The following is a 13,373-nucleotide window of genomic DNA, read 5'->3' as shown; positions in this document are numbered from 1 at the left end:
GGCGGGGGGGAGAGGGGGGATGGGGGAAGGGCAGAGGGGTGGGGTACAGGTGGGGGATGGTCTGGGGCAGAGATGTGGGGGGTGGGGTGGAGGCAGAGAGGTGGGAAATGGATGTGGGGGGCAGGTGGGGGGATGGGGTGGAGGGGTTGAGGAGGCACAGAAAGATTGGAGGGGCTGTGATGGGGACACATAGGGCAGAGGTGTGGGGAGGTGTGTGAAGGGGAATCTGGAAGGGAGGAGGGAAGTGGAGCCTGGTGGGGTCCTTTCTCTCAGGACGGGGTGGCAGAGAAGGGAGGCTGGGGTCCCCAGTAGCTTGGGGCATGGGGAGCCAGTGCTGATTCTGACCTGCCCTCCCCTCTTCCCCTCCACCCCGCCCAGATCCCGGCAGCGGCTCCGCTGAAGGGCCCTGGCCCCTCCTCGTCCCCGTCACTACCTCACCAAGCCCCCCTGGGGGACAGCCCCCATTTGCCCTCTCCACACCCCGCTCGGCCCCCCTCCCGTCCACCCTCCCGCCCCCACTCCCGTCCACCTTCCCAGCCCCAGAGCCTATCCCGCCCGCCCTCTGAGCCTGCCCTGCACCCCTGCCCCCCACCCCAAGCCCCTCCATCTCTGCCTGGCATCTTTGTCATCCAGAACCAGCTGGGCGTCCCCCCGCCTGCCAGTACCCTGGCCCCCACCGCCCCAGGCCCACCCCAGCCCCCTCTGCGCCCCGCATCCCAGCCCCTTGAGGGGCCACTGCCCCCAGCCCCCCACCTGCCCCCAGCCTCCACCTCCACCGCTGTGGCCTCCTCTTCTGAGACCCCTGCCAGGTTGCCAGCCCCCACGCCACCCGACTTCCAGCTTCAGTTCCCGCCTAGCCAGGGGCCACACAAGCCCCCCAGCCCCCCAGTGACCCTCCACCTGGTCCCTGAGCCCGCAGTACCTCCCCCACCGCCTCCTCGGACCTTCCAGATGGTGACCGCCCCCTTCCCGGCGCTGCCCCAGCAGAAGGCTCTTCTCGAGAGATTTCACCAGGTAATTGGAGGAGGCAGGACCAGCCCAGCACCCAGCAAGCACCCTCCGCAGAACCCTGCCCCCCGCCCCCTTCTGACCAGAGCCCATCCTGCTTCCTGGCTTGGTGTCAGTCCCCACCCGGTACACCTGACTACACCCACTCCTTGCCTGTGCCCCCTACCCCTCAACTACCTGTCCCCTCCTCAGGTGCCGTCTGGAATCATTCTCCAGAACAAGGCTGGGGGGACCCCCGCCATCCCGCAGACCTCCGTCAGCCTGGGGCCCCTCACCAGCCCCAGCCATGCCCCTGCCTCAGCACCCATGGCCACCACAGGTAGGGGAAAGGTAGCCCACACAGGAGAGATGGGGGGCCTGAGGTGGGCAGGTGGGGGCTGAGAGATGGAATGGGCTGGGACAGAGTGATGGGGTGCATGAGCCCAGGGGTCACCCCAAACTCATGGGACGGGGGGATGGAGGCCATTGGCAGGGCTGCCTCCTGGATCCAAGCGGGCTCCAGGGCCAGTGCAGCCGCCACAGTCGGATAACTAAGAAGAGAAGGAGAGGCACTTTGGGGTCACGTTTTTGGGGGGGTTTCGTACCAGTGAGCTCTGAGCCCTGTCTTTCCCACCCTCAGGCCTCCCTCCTCTGCTTCCTGCCGAAGGCAAAGCCTTTGCCAACAACATCCCGACCCTGAGTGTGGCCAAGGCCGCCCCGTCCGGACCAGGGAAGTCCTCTGGGCTGCAGGTAAGAGGTCCCCAGAGCAGGGCGCCAGGGTAGGGCTGAGGCATCCTCAGGGAACCAGGATGGACAAGGGGCCATCAGGAGCAGGGGACCGGGACTGTCGGACAGAGGCACATGAGACACCGGCAGAGTCAGTTGGAGATGGCAGGGGCAGAGAGCATCTGAGAACTGCTGGATAAGGTCAGGTGGTATTCTGATGCAGCCAGACAGAGACAGGAGAGGCAGGTAAGGTACCGCCAACAGTCAGACAAAGTCAGGTGACATTCTGATACAACCAGACGGCAACAAGATGGACAGGTGTAATGCCAGGAACCATCAGACACAAGTCAGGTGACATACTGACACAGCCAGAGAGAAGTGAGAGGGGCAGGTGACATTCTGGTACAGCAGACAGAGACAGGAGGAGCAGGAGAGACCGAGAGACAGTTGTCAGAGGGGGTCGAAGACACAAAACCAGGTGGTGGACAAAATACCAAGACAGTCTCAGTGGGGGGGCATGTGAGAGACCGCAACCTTCGGACAGCGAGACACGAAGACAACAGGACCACGACATGTGAGATGGGGCAGAGCAAGACACCGAGACAGTCAGAGAAGGGGCAAGGCAAGCTACAAGACAGCTCAGGGCAGACAGGCAGGGACACCAGAGCGAGGAGACAGCATGAGACTCTGGACAGTGAGACAGTCCTCCCGGGGCAGGGGTGGTGAGACCTGGAGAGTCCAACAGAGACAGGAGAGTCCAGCAAGGTCCAGGGGCGGTCATACGGAGACTGGGGAGGCAAGAGAGAGGGGAGATAAGGCAGAGACCACCTACCTGAAATGGGAAGAAGGGAGCACATCAGGGGAAGTAGGTGGAGGTGGATCAGAAGGGTGGGGACCATCAGAGGGACAGTAGAGCAGGGCAGGACCTTAGAGGGTGGGAGAGACTCAGAGACAAGAGAACAGAGATAAGAGGGGAGACTGGAGGTGAGAGAGGGAAATCCAGACAGATTTGGAGTGGGGAGAGAGAGACTGTGCAAATGAGAGCCAGACACCGTTGGACCACGGAGGAGAAGACAGGCCACCAGTGGGTGGAGAGGGACACGCATCAGAGATCAGAAGTCAGGCAGACGCAAGAGACCACCCCTGGGGAAGGGAACAGAGGGACCAAGGAGGAGGGAACCATGGGCTAGGCCTGCTTGTCCCCTTCTTCTCCCTGTGTTGCCAGCCCAGACCCTGCCCAGGTCTCCTCTGTGGATTTGGTTTGATGGGCGGAGGATCCCACCCACACCTGGGGCTATGACCCACCTGGGTGGGATGTCATCCCCTTCCCCATCTTTGTCCCAGGCTGCAGGGAGAAAGGGGGCCCGGGCACCAAGGGAAAGCTTCCCTGTTGTAACACCTCTTTCTCCTCCCCAGTATGAGAGCAAGTTGAGCAGCCTGAAGAAACCACTCACGCTTCAGCCCAGCAAGGAAGCCTGGTGAGTTGGTCCTGCCACAGTGTACCCTGTCCTGTGCATCCCTCACCCCAGCACCTTCTCAGTGGCCAGGGAGGGCCATAGGGACCACCCTTCAGAAGTGCGGTCAGACAGGTCTGCGTACCAGTCCCAGCTGCAGCTCTTGTTAGCTGTGTGCTTTGGGTCAATACTATTTCCCTCAGAGACCCTTAGTTTGCTTCTCTGGAAAATGGGCTGATGATGATTACTGAATGTTTTGATCAGAGATTTTATAGAAAAATCCTGATCAAAAGAGGGGGAAATGAAGACCAGAACTTCCAATTCTCTTGGAATCTAGAATTTCTGAAGTCATTGAGGCTGAATGAACCCCCAAAATTATTGCCCTGAGATAATCTTTAAACCTTAAACCAAAAATATCCCCTGAAGTCTTTTTTAAATCAAACAATAGTTAATTAGTAAAGAATGTCTGCCTTGAGCCTTGTAAAGAATTGTCTGTATGGAATCAAATTGACAACAGCAACTCGAAAGTTTTGATTGGAAGCTTAGGGGGTGAGTTTATGTTAACAGGGGAGGAATAATCTGGAAAAGGCGGGTGAGAATGGTTGCACAACTCAAAGTATGTAATCAGTGTCACTGACTTGTATATATAGAAATGGTTGAATTGGTGTATATTTTGCTGTGTGTATTTTCAGCAACAACAACAAAATAAAAGAGCCAGTAATGGCAGTGATAATAAGGTGGTGGAGGTGAGGGTCTAAGGAGACTATGTGAAGAGCAGTGGTGTGACCCCACTAGGGTGCCAGCTTCAAGAGGGCAGTATTTGGTGTGTCTTGGTTGCTGCTGCACCCTCAGAGGCATCTAAAACAGGGCTGGGGCATAGTCAGGACTTAGTTTTATTGGATGGGGGTGGAGGGAGGACAAAATGGTATTGGGCAGATGTACATACAGATGGGTGTTTGTGGATATGGGTTTGGGTTTAGGTGACCAGGTGAATGGATAGATGCATGTTTTGAGGGGTAAAAATAAGTAGGTGGAGAGATAGAGGCCTGTTGGGTAGGTGCCTGGGTGGATGGGTGTTTGATTGGATAGATGGGTGTTGGGAGGATGATGGATGGACGGTTAGGTGAATAAATATATTGGTGTTTGGATGGATGGGTGGGTGGATGGTTGGCTGATGGAAGGGTATTTGGATGGATGGTTGGGGGTCTGGGTGAGTGGATGGATGGATGTTTGGGTGAATGGATGAATGGTGGATGATGGATGGGCATCTGGGTAAGTGGATAGATGGACAGATGGGTGTTTGGATAGTGGATGGGTACATGTCGGGTGCTCAGCTGCCTTCCCTCCTGCTCTTCTGCCTTCCTTCCACGACAAGTGTTTAGTAAGTACTCATCTTGGTGCCCAGTCCTGTGCTAGTTGCTGGGAACATAGCACTAAACAAGACAGACCCTGCCTCTGCCCCCATGGTGTGCGGGAGCTGCTGGTCTTCAGCAAAGGGTGGTGACAAGCACATCTGGTAGGAGAGATGGACAGTTACACAACAAAGAGACAGTACCCACTGCAGAAAATGCTATTGCAGAAAAACACCCCAGTGAGAGAAGACTTACCAGTCAACCAATCTCCCTCCGTCACCCTCTCTCCCTCCCTTCTTCCCTTCTGCCTCCTGCCAGAGGCAGGGTGTGGACAGACTGACCCCCGGTGGTGGGAGACAGTATGACATCAAAGGAGGAGCTCTCAGACTCTGGAGTTTCCCAGTTCTGCCCCTTCCTTGCTTTCCCCCCTTTGGAGGGAGTGACTGCACTTTTCTGAGCTTCAGTTTTCTCATCTGTGAAACGGGGATAACGATAGCACCTACTTCTTGTGGTTGTTACCAGGTGTCCAATGAGACAAAACGGACATGCTTAGTAGACTGTTCAAACACATGCTTCAGAAGTGCTAGCTTTTCTTTATTGTTTTCGTTGCTGCTGTTATGGTTGCCTAGTGCTGAGGGTCCGGGATGGGTTTGTCCCGTGCCGCACCATCGGCTCTGTGTGTGTGTGTGCGCGCGCACACGTGTGTGGTCTCTTCCCCCAACCCCCAGTTTCCTGGAGCATTTGCACAAACATCAAGGCTCCGTCTTGCACCCTGACTACAAGACAGCCTTCCCCTCCTTCGAGGACGCCCTGCATCGCCTCCTGCCCTACCATGTCTACCAGGGTGCCCTTCCCTCCCCCAAGGATTACCACAAAGGTAAGGTCTTCCCAGGACTCCCACAGGGTTCCAAAGGTCTCCCATCTCTGCAGCCAGCCCAGGTGTACGGGGTGTTTGCTGGTATTCAGCAGAGGGTGGAGGTGGGCATGTACATGCTAAGCCGTGTGCACACCCTCAGCCGTGTGCGTGGACTCAGCTCTGTGCCAGCTCACCTCTGTGCACGCTTAACTCTGTGTGCACCCTCAACTCACTGCACACTTAACCGTGTGCATGTCCTGAGTCGTGTGTGCGCGAGCTCAACTGTGCATGCTTAACTCCATGTTAACACACGCTCAGCTGTGTGTGCACTCAGCTCTGTGTGTACGTTCAACTGTGTGTGCATGGTTGACTTGCAGGAGTGCCCGTGGCTACGGTGTGCCAGCTCCATGCGCCTACGTGGGGCTGCATCCCCTCCAACATCCTGCCTCTGGCTCTCTTCTTTTCCCCTGCAGTGGACGAAGAGTTTGAGACGGTCTCTACGCAGCTGCTGAAACGCACCCAGGCCATGCTGAACAAATACCGCCTCCTGCTTCTGGAGGAGTCGCGGGTAAGGGCCCTGCCGCTCTATTCCCGCCAGGACCCCGCCCTTCCCCGCACCCTCTGGGCTGGGAGGGGCCTCCCACTCATCTAGGCATTCGGGACGGGGTGGGGGTGGAGACTGCTTATTGGATCCCGAAAAGGGCAGTTTTGTAGCTGCTGCTGCTGTGGGTCCCTGTCACGCGGTCCCCGTCCCCTCCTCACTTATGGTCTCTCCACTCAGAGGGTCAGCCCCTCAGCGGAGATGGTGATGATCGACCGCATGTTCATTCAGGAGGAGAAGACCACCCTTGCCTTGGATAAACAGCTGGCCAAGGAGAAGCCCGGTAAGAGGGGAGGAGGGAGACGTGCCCCACCCCCACGGGTGCCCAGAATTCCATTCGGGGCCTGGAGTGGGCGTGTGTGGCCTTACCTCAGTCCACCACTAGGGGGCGCTCGAGCCCACGTTCCTGCTGTGCTGGGCCTCTCCTGCTCACCCACCCGCTCTGAAACCTGTGAGGGTTTAGTTCATTTACCTCCATCCCAGTGTGTCCGTTTTATCCCCTGGGCCCGGGGATGGCGGGAATATTCTAACACCTCCCTTCCCCCACAGGGCGTAGAAAGGCAGAGCAGGGCCAGGATGAGGGTGAGGCAGGTGAGACACCAGGTTGCAAAATTTAAGGCGGTGCCTATTCTGCACTGACATGACCCTGAGAGTGAGAACCTGTTTAAATTGGGCACCTTAGGGGGCTCACACCCTGCAGGAGAGAGTGCAGTTGATTCCAAACCGCTGGTTTTTCCAGAACATTCCGAAAGCCCTCACCCACGTTTAATGCTGACCAACTCCTGGCCTCCTTTAAATGGAGGTTCATTTTTCCTCTTTCCTTCCCCCAACCCGAGCCTTCAGTCCTGTAGTCCTTGAGTACTGGGCCTTAATTTTTTTTAAGTAGTCGTTCATACTTAAAGGAGAAACTGGTGTAAACGGGGTGGCTGTGGCAAACGAGGGGCAGTGAACAGTTCTGAAGTCTTGAGGCTGGGGGAGGTAGAATAGCATGCTGGTTAAGGGCATGGCCCAGAGGCGGACCACCTGAATTCAGATGCCGGCTCTGCCACTCACTGGCTATGTGACCTTGGGCAAGTTCCTTAACCTTTCTGTGCTTCTGTTTTCTGTAAAGTGGGGTTCATGATACCAATTTACAGTCCTTATCTGAAACCCTTGTCCAGATGTGTTTTTTAAGTTTTTTGATTTTAGACGGGTAATGAGGTGCCTAGATTGTGTCTTTAATTGAACGTGGGGTCAGGGGAGCAGTTTCAGATCAAACACATCAGTATTTCTGCAGTGAAAGAAATGGATGTTCAGCTAAATGGAATACATCAAGACCATGTCATTTCAGATCAAGGAGCCCTGGTGGCACAACGTTTAAGTGCTCAGCTGTTAACCAAAAAGTTGGTAGTTCAAACCCACTCAGCAGGTCCTCCAGAGAAAAGACCTAACGATCTGCTCCCGTAAAGATTATAGCCTAAGAAACCCTATGAGGCAGTTCTGCCCTGTCACATGGGGCCTCTATGAGTCAGAATTGACTCAATGGCACACCGCAGCAACAACAACATGTTTCAGATCAGATTTTGACATTGAGTGAAATGCAAAACCTTTTTTTTTTTTAGATTTTTAGAGCAGAGTCCAATAGAACTTTCTGCAGGGATGAGTATATATACCTGCTGTCCATTACAAGAGCCACCAGCCACATGTGGCTACTGAGCATTTATTTAGATTGTGGCAAGTGTGATGAGGAACTGAATTTTTTATTTGATACTTTTAATTTACATTTAAATGGCCCCATGCAGCTGTTGTTGTTAGTTGCTGTCAGGTCGATTCCGACTCATGGTGACCCCACATGTGCAGGGTAGAACTGTTCCATGGGGTTTTCAAGGCTGTGACCTTTTGGAAGCAGATTGCCAGGCCTGTCTTCAGAGGCGTCTCTGGGTGTAATCGAACCGCCAACCTTTCAGCTACTAGTTGAGTGCTTAGCCATTTACACTACCCAGGGACACCCTTCCATGTGGCTAGTGGCCACGATAGGGACAATATGGTTTTAGAGTTTGGAGGATCTTGGAATTGCTGATAAGGGGTTGTGCCTAGCTGTGTGTCATAAGAATTTGATGAGTAGAGAGCTAGCCCAGTGGTTGGTACACAGCAAGTGTTAAGTGCACACCAGCTGCTGTTAGCTCTGCTCTCCACAGCTCATCCTTGTCCTCACCCCGGGGTTCTTTGTCTCCTGACTCTGCAGATGAGTACGTATCTTCCTCGCGCTCTCTCGGCCTCCCCTTTGCAGCCGCCTCTTCTGAGGGTCACCGGCTCCCGGGCCACGGTCCACCTTCCTCCTCTGTGCCCGGGGCCTCGGCCCAGCCCCCTCCGCACCTGCCCACCAAACTCGTGATCCGGCACGGTGGGGCTGGTGGCTCCCCCTCGGTGACCTGGGCACGGGCGTCTTCCTCCTTGTCCTCCTCATCTTCCTCTTCGTCCTCGGCTGCCTCGTCCCTGGACGCCGATGAGGATGGCCCCATGCCCTCCCGAAACCGCCCACCCATCAAGACCTACGAAGCCCGCAGCCGCATTGGCCTCAAGCTCAAGATCAAGCAGGAGGCCGGGCTCAGCAAGGTTGTGCACAACACAGCCCTGGACCCCGTGCACCAGCCCCCACCACCGCCCCCCGCCGTGCTCAAGGCAGCTGACCCTCCACCCCGGCCCCCACCACCACCCCCCAGCACCAGCCAGATGAACGGCACGATGGACCATCCACCACCTGGCGCCCCTGACCGCAAGCCACCTGCCCCAGCACCCCACTGCCCCCGCCTGCCTCTGCGGAAGACATACCGTGAGAATGTGGAGGCCCTGGGCAGTGGGGCCACAGAGGGGGCAGGCCGGGCCCGGGGCAGCAGCCCGGCACCACCAGCCACCAAGGTGGATGAAGCCACCAGCGGGCTCATCCGTGAGCTGGCAGCGGTGGAGGACGAGCTGTACCAGCGCATGCTGAAAGGGCCACCTCCCGAGCCCCCGGCTGGGGCTGGGCAGGGTGGCGGCAGCGGGGACCCCAGCTGGGAGGTCCCCCCGCTACCTCCTGCCAAGCGGCGCAAGTCTGAGTCACCTGATGTGGACCAGGCCAGCTTCTCCAGCGACAGCCCACAGGATGACACGCTGACGGAGCACCTGCAGAGTGCCATCGACAGCATCCTGAACCTCCAGCAGGCCCCCGGCCGGACACCCGCGCCCCCGTACCCCCATGCCGCCCCAGCAGCCACCACGCCCGCCGCCCCAGCCCCTGCACCCCTCCACAGGCCCGATGCCTACCCGCCCTCCAGTCATAACGGCGGCCTCGGCACCAGGACGTTGAACAGATAACACCGGGCCGGACCTCCTGTCCCTGTCCCCTCACCCCACGCAGAAGCTGCCAGGGGCCATGGTTGCCTGACCTCAGCCCCCTGGGGGACACATGCCGGGGATTCCTGACAGTCTTTCTTGCCTAAGTTATTAATTAAGTCACAAAGGCCTCCGCCACCTCCTGCCTCAGCCAGGGTGGTGGCAGGGTGCGGCGGCGTGGATTTCGGGGAGGGGGCTGTAATGTAAAATGTCTCCCCACAAAAGGAGGGGGTGATCCTGGTGTGTCATTTCCTGTTTCTCTCCACTTCCTGCCACACCCTGCCCCTCCACCTGAAGGGTGTTTGCTGGGGACAGGAGCACCCTGGTTGTTTCCACTGCAGGTATTGGTCTTGGTGTGTGTGGCTTCACAGAGCCACCAGAGGGCGCTCAGAGCTAAGCTCGCCCTCGTTCCTGCGGGCCCCTGCAGGTTGTAATAGGAAGTGCAGAAAGGGGGGTGGCAACACAGAACTCCCATCTGGGGGAGCTGGGCCCACAGCCTCTGTGTCACATCTGTGTGTGTGTGCACCTGCTCAGCGCTGCGTCCCATGTCTTCCTGTTTGTCTGCACCAGTGAGAGAGAAAGTGTGAGCCCTCCGACCCCTCGACTCATAGCTGAGCACCGCCCAAACCAGGAGCCGGGTTCCACTCCTCTCCCTGCCAGTCTTCCCTCTGTTCTTCCTGCCTCCAGCCGCCCCCGCCAGATTTTGAAATCTCGGAGACAAAACTAGTACTGTAAGATAAATTTTTTTGTACTGTATTTATTGTGTATAACGATTTTTTTAAAGGAAAATTCTGTACATTTAGAACTCTTGTAAATTAAAAACCGATCCTTTTTTTAAAACTGTATTTTTGGCCCCTCTGCCCCATTGCTTTTGGGTATTTTGGGAGGGGGTGTTTGGAGCCTGGGGTTGAGGCTAAACCTATGTGGGTGGGGGCTGCGAGGCTTTATCCCACACATTCATTGAGCACCTGCATTTGTATCCTTGGCCACCGTAACCAAATACCACAGAGTGGGGTGGGCGGCTTAAAACAACAGAAATTTATTGTCTCAGGTCTGGAGGTTGGGAGTCCAAATCGGGGTGTCAGCAGTGTTGATTCCTTCCGAGGCTTTGTGGGAAAATCTCTTGCAGGCCTCTCTCCTAGCTTCTGGTAGCCCCCAGGTGTTTTTTCACCTTTCTTAAAGCAACAGCGTCACACAGCGTCCTTCCTCTATCTCCCTGTCCCTGTGTCTCCTCGTCTTTTGTAAGGACATCATTCATACAGGATTGGGCCCACTCTCCTCCAGTATGACCTCATGTTAACCAAACCGATCACTTTTTTTTTTTTTTGTGAACGTACACACCATTTCAATAATTTCTACATATACAATTCAGTGATGTTGGCTCAAACTGATAAGACTCTTATTTCCAAACAGGGTCATATTCACAGGTACAGGGATTAGCACTTCAGCATATCTGTTTTTGGGGGGACACAACTCAGTCCATAACAGCCCCTGTTGTGCTCCAGGCCCTGTATAGCCCCAGGGGGGTGCAGTGGTGAACATGGCAGCCAGAGGTCCCTGCCCTTGCTTGCTGACTTGTTACTGGGGATGGCAGACAGTGGACAACTAAACAAATGTGTACTGTGTCAGATAGTGACACATCCCATGAAGAAAAGCCAAACAGGGTGAGCGATGGACAAGGCAGCTGCTAGGCCACAGGACACCTGGGTGTGCCCCTTCTCCTGGGTGGGGAGTTTAGAGAGCAGAGCATGAGTTGGATCCCAGCCACTCGTGCCCACCCAGCAGATGCCTTGTGCAGTGAACAACCTGCCCCACTACACGCTAAGGCCCTCATGGCCGAGTGGGAGGGGAAGGATTCTTTGAGGAGGTAACATGAGCAGAGAGAGACATGCATGAAACAAAGGTTGTTGTGTGCCACCAAGTCCATTCTGACTCATAGCGACCCCATGTAACAGAGCAGAACCGCCCCATAAGGTTTTCTAGGCTGTAATTTTTTTTACAGGAGCAGATCGCCAGCCCTTTCTCCTGTGGAGCCACTGGGTGGGTTCAAACCACCAAGCTTTTGGTTAGCAGATGAGTGCTTCACTGTTGTGCCACCAGAGCTCCTTTGAAATGAGAGAGCCATGGGGATCTCCGAAGGAAGAACAGCCACGGTAGACGGAACAGCCTGTGCAAAGGCCCTGAGGCAGGAGCAGGCCTGGAAGGTTGAGGAACAGTGAGGAGGCAGATAGACCCGTAAACCATTTCCTTTTCCGATACCTCTTATCTCCTTCCTCTGTTGCTCCAGGCAATTAGAAACCAATTGTTGTATCCTGGATGAGCCTACATTCTTTATTTCTGCACACCCTGCTTCCCGTGAGCCAAGGGGCCAACAGCAAGGCGTTTGCAAGTGAGACCTGGGGGAATCAGAGTCCCCCCTCCAGGAGGAGGCAAAAACTGAGCTCAGCTCCTACAAACTTCTTAGACACCAGCTCCCAGATGCAAGCAGCAGCTCAGGGAGTTTTAGTTTCCTACTGCTGCTGTAACAGAGATACCACAAGGGGGCAGCTTTAACACACAAGTTTATTTTCTCACAGTTCAGGGCACTGGCTCTAGGGGAACGCTCTCTCTGCTCTGAAGGAAATCTTTGTCTCAACTTCTCTAGCGTTCCCTAGAGATCTCCACATGGCACCTATCTTCTCCCTTCTGTGATTCTTGCTTCTGTGCCTAATCTATTGTTATATCTTAAAAGTGATCAGCTGAAGACACTCTAGAGAACCCAGTGACGCAGCGGTTAAAGCACTTGGCTGCTAACCAAAAGGTCAGTAGTTTGAACCCACCAGCTACTCCACGGGAGAAAGATGTGGCAGTCTGCTTCTGTGAAGACTATGGCCTTGGAAACCTGGGACAATTCTACTCTGTCCTATATATAGGATCACTGAGTTGGAATCAAATCATCCCAAAGACAACGATTGTGGTCTCATTAACATAACAAAAGAAAATTCTATCCCCAAGTCAGATTACTTGTACAACACACATTTTTAGGGGTTAGGATTTACAACATATATTTTGCAGGGGACACAATTCAATCCAATAACAGGAAGAGTCTGTGGGGTCCCCCTTTCCATACCTGTATCATCTGGAAAAGAGAGAGGCTCAGGGCGGTTGACTCAGAGCCCAAGTCACCAAGGCACAGAGCAAGATTCAAACCCAAGACTGACAGTCCAAACCTCATCCACTTCACCATTGGGTTCACTACCTGTCTTCTCCGGCCAGTCTTTGAGAGATGAGGAAGGAGGAAACTAGAAGACAAAACACAACAAAAAACCTGAGATTGTGCTTTGGAGCAGGGCCCCTTGGGGCTGCAGGAGAATGAGGGGAGTTGGAAGAGAAGCCCCAACAAACCTCAGATTCAACAGTTCAGAAAGCAGAGACAATACTGCATATTTATTACGTTCTCAAAGCTTATTTAATGAGGCAGGGCAGTGTGAGAAGGGGCTTTTTCATGCCTTTGATTTCCTAGAATAACGTCTTTAAAATACATAAAATAATCCCCCCTCAAAAAAAAAAAAACAAAACCAAACCCATTGTCGTCAAGTAGATTCCAACTCACAGCGATCCTACAGGACAGAATAGAACTGCCCCATAGGGTTTCCAAGGCTGTCATCTTTATGGAAGCAGGCTACCACATCTTTCTCCTACAGAGCAGCTGGTAGATTTGAACTGCCAACATTCCTATTAGCAGCTGAGCGCTTAACCATTGTGCCACTAAAACCAAACCAAACCAAGACCGTTGCCATCGAGTCAATTCTGAATCCTAGTGATCCTGTAGGATAAAACAGAAGTGCCCCCATAGGGCTTTCAAGGAGCAGCTGGTAGATTTGAACTGCTGACCTTTTGGTTAGTAGCTGTAGCTCTTAACCACTATGCCACCGGGGCTTCTAAAATAAAGCCTGCGGGGTGACAAAGGGAACTGATTATATTGAAATGCAGTTATCAGTATTTGTAACAAGGTTATCCACCCAGTTGCCATAGAGTCGTTTCTGACTCATGACGACCCTACA

General features: G+C 54.6%; 1 protein-coding gene across 3 annotated transcripts in view; it reads left to right on the top strand.

The window, feature by feature from the left end:
- The window catches only part of BICRA (BRD4 interacting chromatin remodeling complex associated protein), a 97,728-nt gene extending 87,622 nt beyond the window's left edge, over nt 1–10,106 (top strand). For all 3 annotated transcript variants that reach the window (XM_049902509.1, XM_049902507.1, XM_049902508.1), the window contains 8 exons: nt 379–1,014; nt 1,201–1,327; nt 1,628–1,737; nt 3,130–3,191; nt 5,248–5,396; nt 5,849–5,943; nt 6,157–6,259; nt 8,201–10,106. In XM_049902509.1, the coding sequence (XP_049758466.1) occupies nt 379–1,014; nt 1,201–1,327; nt 1,628–1,737; nt 3,130–3,191; nt 5,248–5,396; nt 5,849–5,943; nt 6,157–6,259; nt 8,201–9,312 (2,394 nt within the window). In that variant the 3' untranslated portion in view covers nt 9,313–10,106. The remainder of the gene's footprint in view (nt 1–378; nt 1,015–1,200; nt 1,328–1,627; nt 1,738–3,129; nt 3,192–5,247; nt 5,397–5,848; nt 5,944–6,156; nt 6,260–8,200) is intronic.
- Nucleotides 10,107–13,373: the final 3,267 nt, after the last annotated feature.

The sequence above is a fragment of the Elephas maximus genome, chromosome 11, assembly GCF_024166365.1.
Source record: "Elephas maximus indicus isolate mEleMax1 chromosome 11, mEleMax1 primary haplotype, whole genome shotgun sequence".
NCBI classification, from domain to species: Eukaryota; Metazoa; Chordata; class Mammalia; order Proboscidea; family Elephantidae; genus Elephas; species Elephas maximus.
Note: the sequence above shows the minus strand (reverse complement) of the source record. Positions and strands in the feature narration are given on the sequence as shown.